Source organism: Neolamprologus brichardi, chromosome 20 (genome assembly GCF_056152115.1).
Source record: "Neolamprologus brichardi isolate AB-2024 chromosome 20, ASM5615211v1, whole genome shotgun sequence".
In the NCBI taxonomy this organism is placed as follows: Eukaryota; Metazoa; Chordata; class Actinopteri; order Cichliformes; family Cichlidae; genus Neolamprologus; species Neolamprologus brichardi.
This window is the reverse complement of record NC_142123.1, coordinates 34,787,501-34,809,169: the sequence shown is the minus strand read 5'-3', so window position 1 is coordinate 34,809,169 and position 21,669 is coordinate 34,787,501. Positions and strand designations below refer to the sequence as shown.

General features: G+C 47.4%; 1 protein-coding gene across 1 annotated transcript in view; it reads right to left on the bottom strand.

Moving 5' to 3' along the window:
* The window catches only part of LOC102797318 (nucleolar protein 4-like), a 104,283-nt gene that overhangs the window by 41,418 nt on the left and 41,196 nt on the right, over positions 1-21,669 (bottom strand). Inside the window, exon 5 of the mRNA XM_087833687.1 lies at positions 5,776-5,929. Coding sequence (XP_087689813.1) covers positions 5,776-5,929 — 154 coding nt within the window. The remainder of the gene's footprint in view (positions 1-5,775; positions 5,930-21,669) is intronic.

Sequence of the window (21,669 nt, the reverse complement as noted above, 5' to 3'; positions counted from 1 at the left end):
ACTGAGGTTAATTATGGAGTTCCACAGGGTTCAGTGCTAGGACCAATTCTGTTTACATTATACATGCTTCCCCTAGGCAGCATCATTAGAAGACATAGCATACATTTTCACTGCTATGCAGATGACACCCAGCTCTATCTGTCCATGAAGCCAGATAACACACACCAATTAGTTAAACTGCAGGAATGTCTTAAAGACATAAAGACCTGGATGGCCACTAACTTTCTGCTTCTTAACTCAGATAAAACTGAGGTTATTGTACTCGGCCCTGAAAAGCTTAGAAATATGGTATCTAACCAGATTCTTACTCTGGATGGCATTACCTTGGCCTCCAGTAACACTGTGAGGAACCTTGGAGTCATTTTTGACCAGGACATGTCCTTCAACGCACATATTAAACAAATATGTAAGACTGCTTTCTTCCATTTGCGCAACATCTCTAAAATTAGAAATATCCTGTCTCAGAGTGACGCTGAAAAACTAGTTCATGCATTTATTACTTCCAGGCTGGACTACTGCAATTCATTATTATCAGGATGTCCAAAAAACTCACTGAAAAGCCTTCAGTTAATCCAAAATGCTGCAGCAAGAGTACTGACAGGGACTAGAAAGAGAGAGCATATTTCTCCTGTTTTGGCTTCCTGTTAAATCCAGAATTCAAAATCCTGCTCCTCACATACAAGGTCTTAAATAATCAGGCCCCATCTTATCTTAATGACCTTGTAGTACCATATCACCCTATTAGAGCACTTCGCTCTCGCTCTGCAGGCCTACTTGTTGTTCCTAGAGTATTTAAAAGTAGAATGGGAGGCAGAGCCTTCAGTTTTCAGGCCCCTCTTCTGTGGAACCAGCTTCCAGTTTGGATTCAGGAGACAGACACTATCTCTACTTTCAAGATTAGGCTTAAAACTTTCCTTTTTGCTAAAGCATATAGTTAGGGCTGGACCAGGTGACCCTGAATCCTCCCTTAGTTATGCTGCAATAGACGTAGGCTGCCGGGGGATTCCCATGATGCATTGAGTTTTTCCTTTCCAGTCACCTTTCTCGCTCACTATGTGTTAATAGACCTCTCTGTATTGAATCATATCTGTTATTAATCTCTGTCTCTCTTCGACAGCATGTCTTTTATCCTGTCTTCCTTCTCTCACCCCAACCAATCACAGCAGATGGCCCCGCCCCTCCCTGAGCCTGGTTCTGCCGGAGGTTTCTTCCTGTTAAAAGGGAGTTTTTCCTTCCCACTGTCGCCAAAGTTCTGCTCATAGGGGGTCATATGATTGTTGGGCTTTTCTCTGTATCTATGAAGCGCCTTGAGGCGACTTTTGTTGTGATTTGGCGCTATATAAATAAAATTGAATTGAATTGAATTTGTTCCTGAAGAACAACATGAAGCTGTGCAGCACCTTCACAAAAGAGGGAAACTTTACTGGAACATCTGGAACAGCAGCAGCTTCCACCTCAGTGTGTCATGTGATCAATATATTGGCTTAGCTCTCCTCGGGTTCATGCCCTCCCTTCCTCCTCCTGATGTCACTCTTCATCCTTAAAGACTGCATCCTGCCCGTCCTCCTCACAGCTCACCTGTCCCACTGTCCTACCTGTCCATCCTCCCTGGACACAGCAAAGGCAGTCTCTCAGCATCACTCTCATCCTCCCTCCTGCCCCGTCTCCATTCCCCTCTCCCCCCTCAGCTCGTCCCCTTTGGAGAGGATCTGTGATGTCAACTCCATCTCCTGACGAGCCCTCTTCATCCTCGTCCTCCAGCCCGCAGAACGAGCCTCTCAGGGGGCGGGTCAGCAGAGGATCTGGTGTGGATGTGGCTTTGGGGGAGGGATGAAGAGGACGCTTAGCAGCCAGAAACGAGAGGCAGTTGAGGGGCCACTTATGAGGGGGACGCACTCCCCTCGGAGGCAGCGTGATGTGGAGAGGGCAGCGGCCTCTCAGAGAGCGCCGATGACCGAGGGAGGGCTCAGGCCGTGGTCGTCTCCTCCAGCAGCAGCTGAATAAATGTACACAGACAGCCCGAGTCGAGGTTAACGCTGCTGCAGAGCTGCTCCGGCTCTCGTATCACAGCTGTCAGATACAAACAGCTGGATGCCCACGCTCTGGACCTCAGCACGACTGTCAGAGCCCAACATGATTCATTCATACAACACGACGATGTTAACGCCTGCGTTTGAGCTCAGGGTGCCATGTTGGTTCCATCAGGACATCGTGCTGCTTTCTTTAAACTCCACCCACTAACCACGGCTGAGTCTGAGTAGTGAGACATAGTGCAGTCTTCGGATTATTAGTAGCTTATTTCAGACTCTTTGTTAATCTGATGCCTCTGACCTCCCGCTGAGATACCGCACGTGCTCGCTGGCTGCTTCGTGCAATCGTCTGTCGACGCTCGTTTTCCTGAACCCGTCGGCCGGCCTCGGCGGCAGGTGTCAAACCGTCAGTCTGGACCAATCAAAGCTCTCCACGTCAGCCGTAAAGCCGAGCGGAGAAGAAAAGAAGTCGAGGTGGCGCTCAGAAGCTTTTACAGGTGATTTACTGGCTGCTCCTGAACACGGCGGGCGCAGCGTCAAACAAGCTGATGGCTCGCCGCTGAGGAAACGCCCACCTGATATTAACACGGCGAGTTGGAGCAAGCGCGAGCTGTTTGGCTGCAGCTCCTCCATCTCCTCGCTGTCAGAGCAAAGAGCTGCTGCTGAGCGCCGACGCCGCTCGCAGTAACACGAGTTTAAAATAGCGGCGCTTTCACTTTAGCAGCTCCGTGAGAGCGTAGAAGCAGCAGGAGACCGCCGCTGCTCTTAGACACCTTTACAGGGCGCCGGGGGCGGGGCTCTCCTGATGGTAAACTGACAGGCAGCACACAGACGGGCCCTCGCACGGACGTGGAAGACGGTCAGGGTTTCTTCATTTTTTAAGGAAGATGGCGATCGGAGCCCCCCCCCCCCCCCGTTTGAGCGTGTTGGAGATTCGTGCGTTAGAGGCCGGGGGGGCTTTCTGCCCGCTTTCCCCTTGGATCAGACTCTAGCAGGAAGCCACTTCACCCTCGCCGCTCCTCTGAGTGCGGTGGCATTTGGACGCCTACGCCGCTGCTCTGGCGTCTATGCGAGGTGCAGGCAGCACACTGACCTTTGAATAACAAGGCCCTGTACGCTCGCCACCTACTGAAGGCTCACAGCTCGCCGCCTCCAGCTGGCTCTCTCCCACAATGCAATGCTCTCCAAACAGTCCCAGCACCACAGACACAGACTGTAGCGCTGATGATGCTTCCACCTGCGCGCCTCATTGGTCGGTGGATTTTATTTTATTATGACATCACACATCAAACAATATGCTAACAGCTAACAGCTAACCTGAGCAGAACTCAGCGGCGGCGTCTCCAAGAAACAGCGTGAAAAATGATCATCACTGCACGTTACAGCACCTCGTTAACCTTTCTAATAAGGACCCCTGACTTCCTGTCCAGGCCCCTGACTTCCTGTGTGATCAAACACACACTGCATGATAAATGATTCATGTACGCGCTCTGCAGCTCAGCCTCCTGCACGGAGCCCACAGGGACAAATACTGCTGTATACACCACAGAGGTGTCAAACATAAGGCACAGGGACCATTATCGGCCTGGCAGAGAATCCATTCTGGCCCCACTCGATGTCTTTAAAGTGAAGAAGAGAATAAATTTAGACGGTAAAATAATGACCTCCAATCCACGCCACACCCAATAATCGTGGACGGGTAAATAGATACAGAAATAGATGCACAGTAAAGTAGAAATCGGTCCACTAAAGATCAAAGTGTGTTAGAGCGCAAACATCTCAGTTTACACAAAGTTACGTTTATTGTTGTTATTACTGTTTGGAAAAAGCCACGAATAATCTCACACTGTCGGTCCTTAAATCCACATCAGTGTTTAATCACAAACATGTTTCCTCCTCCTGCAGCAAAGAGGCCAGACTGATGAAGATCAGCCTCCTCACATCAGTGTTCAGTGCTGTGTATTGATGAGTTGCACACACACACACAGACACACACACACAGGCTTGCAGGTAATTGCTGTATTCTTGCAGCATTAGGAGACGAGTGTCTTCAAAGTGAGCGCTCCTCACAGCAGGACGCCGGTCAGCAGGAGGACGTATTAACCCTTTAAAACCGGTCGGAGCAGCACGCTCCGTTTTGCGTAACTACTTTTAAATCCCAGTAGCTCTGCAACCACGTGAGCTAGCATAATAATTTTTTTTGCATATGAAACCGGAGGAGTTGTACTTACATCTTATGCCATCAGCTTGTCCTCGGTCACAGTTTCCTTCCACATATAGTTTTGCAAAAACTGCATAAAAAGCACTTGCAGCAACAAAAACATAATATTCCAGAAACACGCTTTGCCGATCCGATCAGCTGTTCATAACACTTCCTACGTTGGAATAGACGTCAGCGCGAACTATCGCATGTCCGCCATGACCTGCCCGAAACCGGAAGTGACATCATTTTCGTGGAAATGTAGTTTTTTACCATCAGGGCCTCATGAGCCTATACTGGTGTTTTTAAAAGTTATGTTTGACTTTATGACTTTCTGTGTGGTTTCTGGGATGCTTAGGACTCATATTGCACTGCTGGAAATAGTTTATTTTGATGCATATGCTGCTTTTTTGCAAATTTGCATTATAATATTTATTTTCGTTTTTCCTGCAGTATATAAAAATTGGTGTATTTCAAAAATAAAACTATGAAGACACTCAAAATAAATTTCCTGTGGTGGGAAACTATTTTGTGCAACTTTTTTGTATTTACAGTTTTGAGGGATAAGCCTCTTAAATTTCTCTAACTAGAAATATATGTTAAAAAAACAAAAACGATTTTCAATTTTTTTGTAGTTTATTGCACTTTTTTGCAATTTATGTAATTACTATGCACTTAATGCAGACATATTATTAAAATCTAGGCTGTAATGGTTGTATTGATGTATATCAACTTGAAATGCTCCCAAAAATGGCTCCACAGCATGTAAACATATAATATAAGCTCTGGGGACTTGGTTCTATGGTAGGTCTTAAAGGGTTAAAGGAGTAAAGTGAAAGAGGAGGACAGGTGAAGGTGCGACACAGACAAACTCCTCGAGGATGTTCCACATCACTCCCAGAGTAGCTGCGAGACACCAGGCTGCTCCGTCACGCTGAGGATGAAGCATTCATGTTGTTTCTAATGTCTCTAATCTAAAGCCTGAGGACGTCAGCGTGTTAGCTTAGAACAAACAGCTGAATGTCGACTTCCACCTGAAGTTTCTACACGTCCTCCAGCAGCTCTCAAAACTACACAATCATCTTCAGGAGGAAGACGGTTATTTGGTCTTTCAGGTGGGCGTAGCTCAAAGTGATGTCACAACAACTGCACAGGTGTGAGAGGATCATGTGACTGCTGCACTGGCTTCAAACACACCAATCATAGCAAGCCTCTTAAACATCCTCAGTTTCTACGTTAGGCCCACCTGTGGAAAGCTTCCTGTTTCCTATCACTGTACTCAGCAGCAGACGGCGCCGGCGCACCGCCATCACACGAGGTGACGCAGGAGACGCTTCAGCTTGTTTCAGCGCAGCACATTATCTGCTGTGACCTCCTGAACCCGCTGCAGGGATTAACTGCAGTGAACAGGAGCTTTTCTCTCTGATCACCATCTGCTCTGTCCACACATGTTTCAGATAATCCGCCTTCAAAGGAAACACATCATCTCCACAAACGCAGCGCCGTTTTGGCCGAGCACTCGGGCGGGCGTGACGCCGCTCTTACCGTCGTCCTCTTTGCTGTGGGCGTTCTGCGGACTGTGGCGCATCCTCTCTCCGCGGCTCGATGGGCTCAGGTCTGACGCTGCTCCCAGATCGGCTGCTAGCCACGTGGGCTCGCTCATCTCGGCCTCCTCCTCGCTGCTCACTGAACTGTCATCCTGAGAAACACAGACGCAGAGCACGGTCACACATCCGGCCTCAGCCAATCGCGTTCGCAAACCAAGCACAGCTACATGTAGTGATGCGTGCACTGCTGACATTTACAGAGACGGGAATATTTAAGAATACCATAAAGTAAGAACAAACAGAGTTCTTAGTCACAGCTGTGTCCCAGATGTCACACAGGCACTTTTATTAACATACAGCGCAGATGTACATGAAAAAATTACTCAAAAATAAATTATGAGCATTTATTAAATAATAATGCTCCATAAATAAAACTGTTGTTTTTGTGCATAACAAAGAGCTCACAATTGTGCAGTCAAAATGTAAACTAACAGACGCTGAGCATAATAACAAAGATTTCACAGCTGCTCTGTTCACAACTTCTACTGCGTGACTGACAGCCTGGAGTTTGAACTCCTCTTTGTAACCACGTCTCTTACAGGCGCCATTTATGGCCCTTATACACACACAGTACGGTAATATTACGCTGAAGCACAGTACGTATCACTCCGTGAGGCTCCTCGGTAGCCGTAATGCTCCAACAATCCACCAAGCGGTGCAGCTCCGTCACTTACCGGGGCTAGCGATTTTTCCAGTCGGGCTACCAAAATCTATCTCTGCCCTGCCCGTCGGGCTATCATAGGAAGGAAAATATATGTCAATGCTTTTGCATTCTTTCGCCAATGTAGCTGAGTAATTATGTCATTGGCATCGATGAGCCACTGTCAATATGTGACATATTGAAATCGCGTTTGAATTTGCTTGTTTTTTGCTTTCACTTTGCAATCGAACTGTTTATAGAGAGCAGCAGCACTGATTGGTGAGTGACGATTAATTGCGCACCAATTCCTCTGACATCGTCTTATCACTCATTAGCTTACTATTCAAACATGACAAGTGAAATCTCTCGCAGCTTAAACATGTGAGAGGTTGATCGCGCAGAGAATCGCTGAGCGTTATGTGAGTGCGTGTGTAAAAGCAGATGGATTTAAGCTGGTATTTTAGTTCTGCTGAGCCAAATAAGACAGGTCAGGGTGAAGAAGTGACAGCCAAAGAAAAGCTTACCACAAAACGGAAAAGTTATGACAAATCAGACTATAAGGCAAAAAGAAAGTGCAGCTTCATGGTTTCATGGACAAAAGAATTTCTGTGGCTGAATATGACGAGCTGCCGGGTGTGTTGTTGGTTTCATTTGATTTCTGAGTCGACAAGCGCCTTTGTTACTGGGACCAGTCATTTTAAGAAAGACCCCATCAGAACCCATGAGAAATGCAAGAAATGCATTATTGCCCAGTCTGCAGTATCTTTCCCAGAACAAACAGCAATTGCAAAAAACATACTAAAAATAAACCAAGCACAACAAGAACTCCTGAAAAATCTGTTTAGAACAGCTACTATGTTGCAAAGAGTGAACTACCACTGGCACAATGTAGCAGTCTTTGCAAACTTCAAAAAGCAAATGGCCTCGATCTTGGTTCCACTTGCCTCTTACCCGTGACTTCAGTGGAAATTTCAGATTCAGGATCTGACACAGACTGATTCATGTTCACAGTTCTTACAGGTTCATAGAAATTTCTGTTCAATTAGAACCAAGTATTTGAGTTGATGATTGTAATTTTTATACAATGTTGTAATTTGCAATTTTTTTTGATTAATTTTTGTTTCCATTACAATATTATACTTTAAGGTATAATATTGTAACGGAAACAAAACATAAAAAAAATTGCTTTCTTTTTTATTCGGGCTACTTAAATTTATTTTGGGCTACCAAAAACTGAAGAATGCCTGCCCGAAGGGCTACCAGAGATTTTGAAATTTTGCGAGCCCTGCTTACCAAAGTCGAACTAAAACATTTTTGACAGATTGCTGAGCGCCGTGCAGCACATAAAATCGGTTCGCGGTCTGGGCTGCATGGCATTAGCGTGGTTAGCTCGTTAGCGTGATTAGCTCGTTAGCGCGGTTAGCTCGTTAACACGTTGACGCCTTCCAGCCCCACGCACGGGGCGATGCGCAGTAACTCGTTAACGGAGATTTGCCGTGTCCATCTTGTCGCTGCCTGCAGGTGAAGCGATGGGGGAGGAGGGGGAGGCCGAGTAACGTTGTGTAAAGACAAAAGTGGACGAAAGAGAGGCAAACTTGTGGCTCCACAACTATAATTATAACGTGACATAGACTATATTGATATAAAGGATATTGTCACATCTTATATCTCGTATAAAAATATATCAATATTTTTAAAAAACTCGATATATCGCCCAGTCCTAATTCTACCCATCTGTGTTCTGGCTCTCTCCCAAAGCAGCTTTGCATGAGTCACAGTTTGAAATAATCCTTCTTTAACTCACGCTGAGCCCCCCTGCAGCTGCTCACTTCATCCTCTGTCTGAAACAAGCTGATTTAGCTCCTCCTCCTCCAAGAAAACTTTCTTCCCATTGGCTGCCCCTCACAAAGCGAGTTTATGCGAGCATCCAGCCCTGAAGCAGGCGATCCATGACGGGAGATCAGGAGGAGTTTAAGTTGCTTTAAGAAGAACTGTTCATTAAGTTTGTCTGCAAACTTAAAGCAGACGATTGGTTCAAGCTTCATGACGAACTGTGTGAGTAAATGACGCGCGTCACTTTGTGTTTCCCTTTTAAACTGACATCATCAGAGAAACTGAATCTGAGGGATGAGCAGGCAGGTTTCGGTCCATCTCCACATTAACAAATATTCTTGACGTCTTCTGTAACGGATGAAAGATGGAAATAGACGAGGATCACACACGTTTCCTCTCAGCCGACGATGCATCGTTAGTGACACAAACCAATCTAAAGATTTATTAGAGAAAAACAAGAAAGCAGGACGTGTGTCACGAGTCACGTCTGTGATCTCCACGAGCACCTCGCCAATGAGCTGCTCCGCCTCCCTGCTGATAACCCACAGCCCTCTGCATGCCTGTTTAAAGTCACCTGGATGAATCAAACTGTGTTTACCTGCCGTTTGAAACCGTTTTAATCTCTTTATTTGCCTCTTTGTTGATGTCAGCATCCGTGAGATCCACCATGACGCCCGCTCCCGCGGTTTAACCCAAACATCAGAGCAAACAGCGAGCAGGAGGCGAGAGCGAGACGCCAAATCAAACAACACGAGCAGCACCTGCAGGCCTCGCCAGCAGCACGAGCGGCATGCCGACGTTTCTCTGAGCTGTTTTTCCTCAAAGACTCAAAGACTCCTCGGCTCAGGCGGAGAACGCCGGGAAACAGCAGATCTCATTAAACTATTATTAATATTACAGTCCTGCTTATTCTGATTTTTTAAAACAGACCTTTGGACATTAAGCCTTTAAGACCTACCACAGAACCAAGTCCGCCAGAGCTTATCTTTATATTTTTACAGGCTGTAGAGCCGTTTTTCGGAGCATTTCAAGTTGCTATACATCAATAATATGTCTGCATTAGGTCCATAGTAACTCTGTAAATTGCAAAAAAGCGGAATAAACACCAGCATCTCTCTGTAAATGCACTGTAGGAAAAATCTACATTTCCCGTGAAAATGACGTCACTTCCGGTTTCGGGCAGGTCATGGCGGACATGCGATAGTTCGCGCTGACATCTATTCCAACGTAGGAAGTGTTACAAACAGCTGATGAGATCAGCAAAGCGTGTTTCTGGAATATTATGTTTTTGTTGCTGCAAGTGCTTTTTATGCAGTTTTTGCAAAACTATATGTGGAAGGAAACTGTGACCGAGGACAAGCTGATGGCATAAGATGTAAGTACAACTCCTCCGGTTTCATATGCAAAAAAGATTATTGCGCTAGCTCACGTGGTTGCAGAGCTACTGGGATTATACTTAGAGCGCGCCCGCTCCGACCTGTCATAAAGGGTTAATTAAAGTGATGTTGTTTAAAATTGGTCTCCACTCGACTTTTCCCACAAAAAAAAACCAGTCACAGATCAAAATAATCCTTCTTTATCTTATCCTTGGCCTTGGCGCAGACCATGACCACGAGCTGTGGGGCTGAAAGGATGAGATCGCGTATACGAGCACAAACGAGCTTCCTCTGAGAGCGTCCGGGTCGGCCTTCGAGCTCGGCCGCTCCGGAGGAACTCATCCACACTGAAGGGAGGCAGCTGAGATGTTTCCACGCTGATGGCTCCCAGGTGAGGTGTTTCTGGGAGGTTCTTGGAAGGAGACCAGAAGCAGACCCAGGGGCTGCTTCCAGAAGAGCTGGAGGATGGAGACTCCTGCTAACGTGCTGTTAGACAGCGGACAGGTGGAAGCGTGAGCTGCCAGGTTATGAACGTGGTGGCGTCTCGCTGAGGCGTTTCTACCCATTCTTACAAATGCTTTCACACTCCGAGTCATGAAAGTCAGAATTACTGGGATCCAAACAGCGAGCGTGTGCACACACAGTGCCACGTTATGTGAGGCGTTCGAGTCTCGTTATATTTTGATGAGATGATTATTAGCTTTGCCTGTCAGCAGCGAAGCGACTCCTGACTGTGTCCCAGCATCAAACACACGTGCAGCTGGAATCAGCATCTCAGGATCCCGGCGTTTTCCATAATTAGACCTCAGGCACTACGACGCCTTCTCTTGTTACGGACATATTCAAGGAGACGACAGACAACAAGCCAAGAAGGTTGATGTTCTACAAACTGCGGCGAGGAGCAGAGACCTGAGAAACATCGCAGTGACGTCAAAACTCGGAGCAGGAACACGACGCATAAAATGTTGAGCTAATAACGAGACAGCAGAACACGAATGACGTAAAGCAACAACACAGATGCAAACGCACAAACACACGGGTTATTCCTGCTGCTAAAACATAGATGCATTCATATAAATGTTGTTTTTGTATCTGCATTGATTCACGTGACGCGGTTAGCATCGACTGCTCTAAAGTGTTCCCACAGAAGGCAGGTCGGGGTGCAGAGTTTAAACTGACATGTTTAGATCTCAGGGATCTGAGCTGCTTCACACGGAAAATGAAAAAGCTTTCACGCACTCAGGATGAATGAAGCAAAAAGGGCTTCAATAAATATTAGTGGGCTTGTATTTAATATTCACCTGAGTGGAAATGAAACTTTAAGAGGTCACGGTGCTCTCCTCGCTCACAGAGCCACTGTTGATAAGATGATGAGGGCCAAGAAGCAGCGGTGAGCGTGCATCTGGGCTTTTGGAGCTAAATCAGAGCATTAGAGGAAATAAAGCTGATGCACTTTGTGCTGCGGCTGCATAATGAAATAAAAAACACTGCAGGGGAATCCAGGGTTTCCTTTTAAAGATGCAGCCTGTGCGACCGCTGCAGCTCCTGCATGAGTCTGTGTGGCAGCACTGACCCACATCTGTCTGTTAAAGACAGCTCTCGGAGGAGGAGTTTCCCCGGGCTCGTCGTGCTGGATTAGCATCCTCGCCGCAGACGCCACGACTGCACACGCTCACTGGAAGCAGCCCAGCTCCACAGAGAGGACAGTCCCTGCACGCCGCTGACACACATACAAGAAGGTGTGTTAAGACCAGAGGCTCGCTCTGCTGATGTCACTGAGCTCTCAGGTGACTGACAGTTCAGCTCCTCCCACAGGACCTTTATACACGTCCAGCTTTCCTCAGGATGTTGGCGATGTGCGCAGACAGGAAGTCGTGTCTCTGACTCTCTGTGTGCCATCAAGCAGCAAAAGAATGAAGCCAGTATAAAAGCACCCAAACCTGCAGTTCCTCTGACAGCCAGCAGAGGCAGCACTGAGTCAGTCCCATGTTCAATGTTTACAGCCTGATGTACAAACTGTTTCTATAGATCATTTCCTGCCTTCACCTGTCGGAGAGCAGCATGCTAACATAACTCACCTGCTGACAGGATAAGGGGCGTGGCCCCCTGTGGTGACACAGGTAGCTGCTAGGCTAAGCTGGACCTGTGGACCGCGTTTGTGCTGTTGAAGCTTTTTGGAGCATTTTAATGACATCATGTGACCAATAATATGACTGCTGTGAGGTCACTGTACTAACAGAGCGCCCAAGAAGGCGGAGCTCCAGTTTGGGGGGACAGTGAGGTTATTTGGAGGTCACTGAGCACTAATGAGCAGGTAGAAGTGTCTCATTCAAATCTGCTCACTGCTGGAAACTAAAAACGCTGAGTGCAGAAAATGTCGTCTTCATAAAGACTGAAGAACGCTGATGAAGTCGAGACGAGGAACCAAGCAGCAGTCGTTTCTCAGAGCTGGTTGGACATGGAGGACATCATCCTTAATAGATTAAAGATGGAACAATCACAGTGCGGCGTCTTTGAAAGGTTAAAGGTCGCTCCAGATTTCTCTTCCCGTCAGCAAATCCAACAAAATCATGGAAGTAAAAATCCGTGTCCTGTGTGAGGGCTACAACTCCTGCCTTTGGCTGAAGGTCGTGATCCTGCATCTATGACGTCAGCAGCCCAACGCTAACGTGGATTTGTGTAGTTTTTGTTGTTGTTGCTCACACTGGAAACACCATTAACAGGACATGTTTGTATCTAACCTGCACTGCTTCTGCTCCTTGTGTGTGTGTTGTTTATTAATGTTCTCAGTAATGAGACGTCCTCATTTCCATACAAATGAACTCGAGCGCTCCTGCCTGATAGATACACTGACACAGGGTTTGGAGCCATCGCACAAACTCAATAACACACTTTAACCTCTGCGTCCATGCTCAGACCGACATCTGCCTTGCCTTCTGTCTGCTTTTTAACAAATCTGTCATATTTACTATGTTAACATTAAACAGATCAGACGTTTATGATCCGAGTGCCTCAATGCTAACGCCACCACCCACTGGCTCCCAGCAAAACACCGACTCACACACAGTCCAACCCTCCACACAAGCTAACAGCTAAAGAGGCTTTACACAGGGTTGAGACAGAGAGCACAGTACACTTAGCCAGCTAGCTGCCAAGTTAGGCAGGTAGCAATTTGTCTACATTAGCATAGAAGCTAGCTAAAATTAGCCACTGGAGACCTGACTCACGGAGGGCACTCCATTCACTGTTATTAGCTAATAAGCTAATAGCAGCAAGCACTGTAGCACTGTGTGTACTTCTTACACAGATAAAAATACACTAAAGACAATTTTGGTCAAAGACTTTTTTCCACCACATCATATCACTTCATTTCATATGCTAGCCTTAGCCTGCTTATTAACGCTACAGCAGGTAAGCTAACACAAGTAGCTAGCTTTAGCTGTTTGACCCACGAGAATAACTGCGTCAGTCTCATTAAGACCTTCAAATTATAGAGAATTGATGGTTTTCAGGATCAGATCCGACCCTTAACTGTCTGTTTTAGGGCTAGCTGGTTAATGACCAACATGGATGAGCTACAAACCATCCCACACAGACTAAAGTAATCCAATGATTCTCCATCACTACGAGAGACGTTGAACAAAAAATGTTCAGAAAAACCAAAGTGAGCCCAGACTCAACATGGCGATGATGACGAGGAGGACTGAAGATTATGAGAGGTGTAAAAACAGTATAGTGCACCTCAGATGAATAATTAACAGCCTCCTTCCTCTATTGTCTATTTTTAACAGGAAAGGAGAAGAGTGAGAGAAGCAGCGAAAACCTTAACTTCCACCAAAGAACAACGGAGGCGGCTTAGAGAAACTGAGGAAGAGGAGGAGGAAGCATGATTGCTCCACAGCAGGCAAGCACACCTGTGGTTTAAAGTGAGGATGCAAACTAAAAACTGACCAACACGTCCCATCAGAAACACCTCCATGGGTCGTTACAGATGGCAGGAAACGAGAGATTAACTCCGAGTAACGGAAGACGAAGAGGAGGAGAAAGTGGAGAGGAAGGAGGTGAGCTTTGGAGAACGAATCGGACAGAGGAGATTAAAATGAGACGTTTCAGAGAGGAGAGCAGCTGAAGCTGTGAAGCAGGAGAGGATGAGGAGGGTGAGAGGAGCATGTGAAGGTTTGAAAGAAGGAGGTGGTGAGGAGGAGCAAATGAGGAAGATGTGTAAATTGTTCAGTCTGAGGCTCCGGGTTTCTCGACCCACAGCCCTTCCTCGTCCCTGCAGAGATCAGTTAGTGGAAAATAAATTCATTCCTCCTGTAAACCGAGCCGAGCGTCCGGCTGTCGCCCAGCAACCGCGCTGCTTCTCATCTGTTTCCGTCCGTGTGCTCGTCCCAACGATGCTAACGACATCTTTGTGTCTGCACGAAGGGAACAGTGACGGCAGCAGGTCAGCCCGTCAGCCTCGATTTTACCCCAAACCAGCATTTAAGACCCATTTGAAACACATTCTTCACTCTTCACATATCCTGAAGCTGAGAGGCTTCTTCTTCATCGTTAGCGCTGCCACAGTAACCATCAGGATGTTCTGCTGTTCGTGGGAAAAGCAGGAAACTGCTGAGACTTTGTTGACAGCTGACCTGTCACCTGTTCAGGTCACCTGCTGCACTTTGTGTTCGTGCTGATGGTTTCAGGTTAGACCAACGTTAGCCTGAGTATGGAGAAGGCCCTGTAACAGCGTCTCTTCCTCTTCTTCTGTGGTATTTGTGACTACTTCAATTGACTTTATTATTGACTTCTCTGTTTGTTCCAGCATTACAGACCAACAAATGATCTCACTATTCCCGTTCCTCCACCTCAGAGGAAGCAAACATTCCTCACACTCCTCGGTAACGGGACAGCAGGTGTCTGAACTACAACTTCCAGAAGAAAAACTACAAAATCTCACTTGACCGCCACGATGTTCTAGCAGGTCACATGATGGAGCCCGTGTTATAAACTGGATCTCTGTGTTTCCCTTCGGGGTCCTGAGTCTCTTTTGTCCACTTCCTCCCTGAACTCTGTTAACCATCACTGACAGCAGCCTGCTTCACTGTGGGAGTAAAATTAGAAACCAGAGCCACACATTACTGTGTGTGTGTAGAGGTGCTCAGATGGCTGGTTTCGTGTGTGTTTCCAGAGCAGAGCAGCCGGATCTGCTCTGAAGCCTTTGCTAAGCTAATCGAGTTAGCCACCGGACAAACGGAAGGAAAGGCCTCGTCCTGTCGGAGCTCATCTCCTGTTCCCAGCACATCCCTGCTTTCAGGAATCTCTGTCTTCCCAAACATTTGGCCCTTTCAGACAGACACGAAGACGGATGCAGGTTTTATTTAGAAAGCTAACGAGGATCAGCGCAGATGTTTATTACTGCCACGCTCTGTGGCCGTGCTCAGGTTTCATGTACCAAATGATCATTAGCCAGCAACAAACAGCAGAAAGAGAGCGATGTATGTTACATTTATATGTCATATAAATAAGTAACTGTAGTTTATGATGATAGTAGGTGGAAAAACTGCAAGGTTTGGGTGATCTGATTGGACAGTTAAGGTTACAGACGACGGCTGGTCTGGGGTCAGGGTGCTGCTGCACCAGGAGAGCACCAAGCTGTTCCAAAAACACCACTATGTGCATTAAAGGTGTTTAAACAGAGGTGTTGTAGCTCCAGCTCCACCGGATAATGACTGTGCTGTGGCCATGATGACCTCATCAAACGCATCCATCACCCACTCACACCCAACGGCCGAGCGTGCGGGGAACAGCGGGGCGCATCGTAAATCAGCCGCCGTGGGGATGTTTATACTACAGTTCAACAATCTAATAATAAACCTGGTGATTTCATAAAGGCTCGTTTCATTACTGACGTTAACCTGAGACTGTAAACTGGGCTCAGACAAACACCTGATCATCCTAAATTAGAGATGAATGTCTCAGTGTGTCCTCTGACAAACTGATCAGGTCTGTGGAGGCCCGGAGGGCACACGCGTGTGTCATCAGTCACGCGGTTCCTGAGCAGCCGCCGCCGCCGCCAAACGTGTCCGGCTCACTTCATACAGCACGTTTCACGGTTAAGGAAACAGAAGGAGCTTCCTGCATCACAGACAGCGTTCATCCGACACAGGCTCACTGACAGCAAACCACCAAACAAGAAACCGGAGCGACCAGAGAGCAGGGTGCACAGTGGGTGTGGCCACCTGAACTACCAATGGGAGTGAAGGTTACCTGACACGTGACACAGTAGTAAACACAGAGGGTTAAACATGTGACGCTGTGCCTGTGATACTCTGCTGTTAATCAGTCACACTTTTCACCGATTGGCTGTAAACAGAAGGTTTGAACAGCAGGTGGGCGTGGCTTCTGTCCCCGACTCGGTAAATCTGCTTTTATTAACCAATCAAAGCGCTTTGTTACTACGAGCTACATTCACAGGCACAAGCAGACCCGATCAGGTCTATGTGACATCACAGAGATCCACGAGCTGAAAAAACTGATAATCTGAGTGTTGGGGGACTCACACCGACCACTCCACTGGGACAGACACGTGACAATAACATCTGGATAACAAGTGCACATCTGTTTTTAATGAAAACTGAATCCTTCAAATGTTCCCCACACATTTGCGGCGCCGTGCTCCTGTTAACGATCCACGCCTGCCCCGAGGCCCGACACAGGCGGCTCAAACACACTTAAAAGAAGCAAGTCTTCATTGGAGGATCTCAGATGGAGGACTTGAGCTTATTCATTCAGGTAGTGGGCAGCTTATGTAACACAAAGTCAGGAGGGTAAGTCGTCCGTCTGGCTGCGCCAACATCGCGAGGGGGCAGCCATCAAAGTTCCCTGAACCGCCTTTAACGGAGCTTCATTATGAGGAAGACAGAACAGGAGCGTTCGTGATGAAGCGGCGAATCGTTTCCTGTCTGACGCTGGAAACACAGACAGGACCTGATGGAGAATCAGTGGATTACTGTGAGCCGCTGACCCGGCTCGTGACCCGAGGAGACCAGGGTCACTTTAAGAAACCACGCCTACCTGAGAGTCAATCACCGAACATCCTTCATCATTTTATTATTCATGTGGATGAAAACGTCTCTCGCACTGAATTCATTTCAGTCGTTTTTAACATCAAGGAAAAAAAGTTTGTTCTCCAAATAAAATGATTGTTCGGCATGTAATCAGATTACATAATTAAACAGTATCATCCCTGGATGCTCCGTTATCCTTAACCTCGAAGGAGAGGTCAGAGGTCAAATGGCTTCTTGTCAGTTTTCCACCAGTAAATGACGACGTTGACCTCGGTGGATGACAGACGGACAGAGGGATCGGGTCGTGAAGAGCTCCGCCTCGCCTCGGCTACTGAGCTCTGGACCGTGCAAGAAGGCGGAGCTCCGGGTTTCGTGCACAGTGAGATTCTAGGATTTTGATTGGATGTTACTGGGCACGCCCTCGTCCAAACTTCTGGAAACAAAAAGTGTGGATGTGGAGTCTAAACCGTTCTAACGCTACTGTGATGATTATTAAATCTGTCAAACACAAAAAGAGCTGCTGCACATTTTATTTTGAAAGGAGTCACGGCTTGTTCCTGTCAGTGCACACATGTTTGGTACACAAACTGCGCCTCTCTCGTGGCGTAGCGGGCCGACATGAATTTCATTAAGAAAATCAATTAAGGTGGACGTGTCTCGCCTCACACGGCGGGGTGGAGGGGCGAGACACGTCGTTCTTTGTTCTCTTTGTTTTAGCGGCCGCGGCGCTGCAGAGCCGGACCTTCAAGCCTCTTAAATTGGCAAACCCCCCCCCCCATGTATCTCCCCCTATTGCTGCCTCCCTCCCCCCATCCCTTTACCCATCTCCTCCTGCTGCCCCATCCTGCCAGCTCCTCCTCCATCAACTCTCCATCACCACCTCCCCCACCTCCACACATTTCACGTTTTCATCCTGCCCCCACCTCCTCCCCCCTCGCTGTCATGTTTGTGGTTTCCACAGAAACTGATGTTTGTTCTAATGATGCTGATTTGATAAAATTCTGATTCCATAAACAGATTTTAAGAAACACGCCTGAAACTACTGGTCACCATCATCATCATCATCATCATCACAGGGATCTTCACTCAGCAGCTGACATTTTACTTTCTGAGCATGTGCAGCAGGACTGAGAAGCGTTGGTGAACCGAGTGGTTACACCACCACCTCAGTTTGTTTTTAACGTTACTGTTCATGAACAGAAACATCAAAACGTGCTGAACTTCTAAACACAGTTCATCTACGAGTGATGGAGCTGCTGTATTTTCCCTGGTCGTCAACGTCTCCTCCAGCGTGAACAGGAAGTGGCTCACTGTGGGCGAGGACAAAGAAAGAGCGTGTCTGTTGTAAGCTTTGATTTTAGTCTTACTTCCTCATCATTGTGAAGTGTTTCTGCATAAATATACAAACTATTCCACATCTACTAACCAGATGTTGATCAGAAGCCGTGTGATGATGTCATGCTCACTGCTGCTGTGGTACGGAGTCACCAGTTTGTCTAGATTTGGGTTTTAATGATGTGAACACACTGTAATCCATTTCTGACATAAAGGAAAAAAACAGAATCATTTAAAAACAAATTTAGTAGCTGGAACCGCTGCACTCAACTGTCCTCACCCAATGGATGGGTGGATGATAGATGGATTTATGGGTGGAGGATTGGATTGATGGACGGATGAGCGGATGGATGGACCACGACGGTCATGACAAAAACACACAGTTTCAGACGCCATGACCCAGCAGGTGACGTCATGATGGCCGCGTCCTTCAGGAGGGAAGCCTCAGCTTTGGCGTGCATGTGTCCAAACTCAGCAGAGTGACACATTAAACCCGTCGCTTTTAGTCAGAATAGCAGGAGAACATCCCGCCTGCAGCAGGATAAATGAAACCCACTCAGACACAAAGAGCTCGGCTCCGTTTGTGCGCTGAAAGCTGCTTTCAGTGAGTCATCGTCTCGATTGAGCGGTCGTGGTGAAAATCAGTACGCTGTGAAGAGGCCGCGGTGCCGAAGGTGCACGGCAGCGTCACCGTAATCACCGCAGACATCTCACCGCCTCCTGCGACCGAGCAAAGGAAGCAACGCCTAACCGCCGAAGAGGGGCATACAGGAAGTGACGGGAGCCACGTTTAAACGTCAGCGGGACGGACACGTGGCGGAAAAACCGACCGATGCTCAGCATCCAGTCCAGCAGCATCCCAAGATCGATGACGGCCGGAGGGAAGAGGATCACCTCTGAACAGAGGGAGAGGGGAGATATTGATAAGCAGCAACACACACGCAGATGTGCACACACACACATGCACACACACACACGCACAGACACACACACACACACGCACAGACACACAAGCAGGGTGCAGGCCGGCTGCTCCACTGCAGAATATTGATCGCTCAGAAAACCAGCCTTGAGGAGGAGGTGTGTGTGTGTGTGTGTGTGTGTGTGTGTGTGTGTGTGTGTGTGTGTGTGTGTGTGTGTGTGTGTGTGTGTGTGTGTGTTCATGTACACACTGTAATGAAGCAGAGGCAGCACAGAGGCAGTGCATGTCTGTCTGCTTCCTGTCTGTCTGTCAGCTTATAAACCCTCACCGTGTGCAGCAGAGATGCAGCGCCGGGACGATCGATGAGCAGCTGCTGACCTTCGCCGAGTTCAGGAGGATGACCCTGGTGATGCTTTCAGTCTGCCGTTATTCTACTGAGCCGAAGGTAAAAATCTAGCCATGAAAACTCGCTCCAGCTTCTCAGATAAAAACATAAAGTAGACGTCAAATAAGGAGTCATATTGTGTAGTTACATAAAGTCAAAGGTGCTGAAGGACTGGAGCTGCTGACAGTGGAGCTCGTCACAGAAACACAAGGAAACGACCTGAAGCAGAATCGCATGAAAGTATCAGCCACACCTCTCCGGTGCAAAAGCTCACAATGAAGAAAAGAAGGGCGCCACGTTGTTGTCACGACAACAACACCTATGAAGCCTCAAAGTGAAAGACAGCAACTACAAAAAGAAGGTCATCAGTTCCCTGGATTCTGACACTCTCCGCCCTACATACCACCGCCTGTACCCAGGGGGCGCTATACCCTCTGTATACAGACCAAAGATCCACAAAGAAGGAGCCCCACTCAGACCCACTGTTAGCAGCACAAAGTCAGCCACCTACAACATTTCAAAACACCACCACCATCCCAGCTCTGCAAACTGCCCCTGCATCCAGATGAAACCACAGTGCTGTGACGCTGAGGAGTGGAGACGGGCAGAGAGCGACTACAACAAGACCCCTGCTTCACCCCGATCACACCTGCACACCGTTACACCACCTTACCTCCACATATTTAAATACAACCAGGGCAGCCACAAACAGACACAAACATGTGGGCATCCAGACTTTCATCAAAGATGCTCAGAGAAGAAGGTCAGACACCAACGAGGAAGAATCACATCATCATCCCTCATGCAGCAGGTTTATCAGAGACGCCCAGTCTTCTCCAAGCATCCCAGTACTTCAGACCCAGCAACACTGTGTCTGTGTGTGTGCGTCTGTGTGTGTGTGTGTCCAGGAGCTAAATGACCGAGAGGAACAGCGATGGCAGAGTGACAGTGAGGAGGAGGAGCTCTTCTATTCATTTCTACACACACACTGACCTTGTGCTGATATTAGAGAAGCACTGAGTGTGTGTGTGTGTGTGTGTGTGTGTGTGTGTGTGTGTGTGTGTCTGTGTGTGTGAGTGTCTGTGTGTGTGTGGGCATTGTAATGTATGCAGACACATATATAGGTGGACAGTGTGTTACATGTGTGTGGGAGACAGCTATGACACATCTGCTGTTAGAGACAAATCTCCTCGTCTGCCTGCGTATCGGCGAGTCGGCCGGAGCAACGGCGCTCTGCGTTAAAGAGGCGGAGCAACAGGTGGAGACAGGTTGAGCACGATTTGTTGAAGAATGAAACAGGATGAAGGTTTTCTGTTTGGAAATGTTAGTTTACTTTTATCAGCTTTAGTCTGTTTAGTTGTTATTACATTATTATAACACGTCTGTTTCATCACAGGGCTGCAGCTATCGATTATTTTAGTACTCGATTATTTTAGTAATCGATTATTTTAGTAATCGATTATTTTAGTACTCGATTATTTTTAGTAATCGATTACTCCATCGCATAACTAATCCTTTTGTCTTATTAACCAGTCAAAACCAACTCTTTCAAGATGAACTGCTCACTGGTTTCCAGTTTGGAAATGTCACTGTTTCTTAAGTGTGTGTGTGTCTGTTAGCGTGTGTGTGTGTGTGTGTGTGTGTGTGTGAGTGTGTGTGTGTGTGTGAGTGTGTGAGCCTTTAAAGGAGAACGTGGTGTCTGCGATGAAGCGCGTCAGCGTTCGGCGTTTCTGCTTCGTGTTTATTTTTATCAGCAAACATTTTATTGATGACATTTAGCTGAGACAATATTTTATTTTATTTCACCTTCAATCTGAAATAAATCTGGCCCAGCACACCCCGCCCCCACCTTTACACTCGGCCCTCAGACGTCAGCCTTCAGCTGAGCGATTCACAGAACAAGCTGAAGCTAAACTCTGGTGTTGGGTTAGGGTGTTCAGCTCACTGGTCACCTGTGAAACAGGAGCTGCTTCGGTGAGCACGGATCTCCACGTTTCTCTCAGAGCAGATGGAGACACAACCAGAGGCTGAAAGTAGAGCTGACGAGGAGGAAACAAGGCGAGTAATTCAGAAATAAAACAGGAAATGACTCGAGCGGCGCTCCAAACCAAGACAAACTCGTTTTCTGCACAAACAAGGAAATGATGCTTCATCCACTGATGAAGACGTCCCACAGCGGCAGACACGAGGCCACACAGCTGCACATGTACCAGCCGGTGATGCGCCTCCGTGCTGCTAACACCTCCACACACCTGAGTCAGGTGATCGTCCACAGCTCAGAGCGTG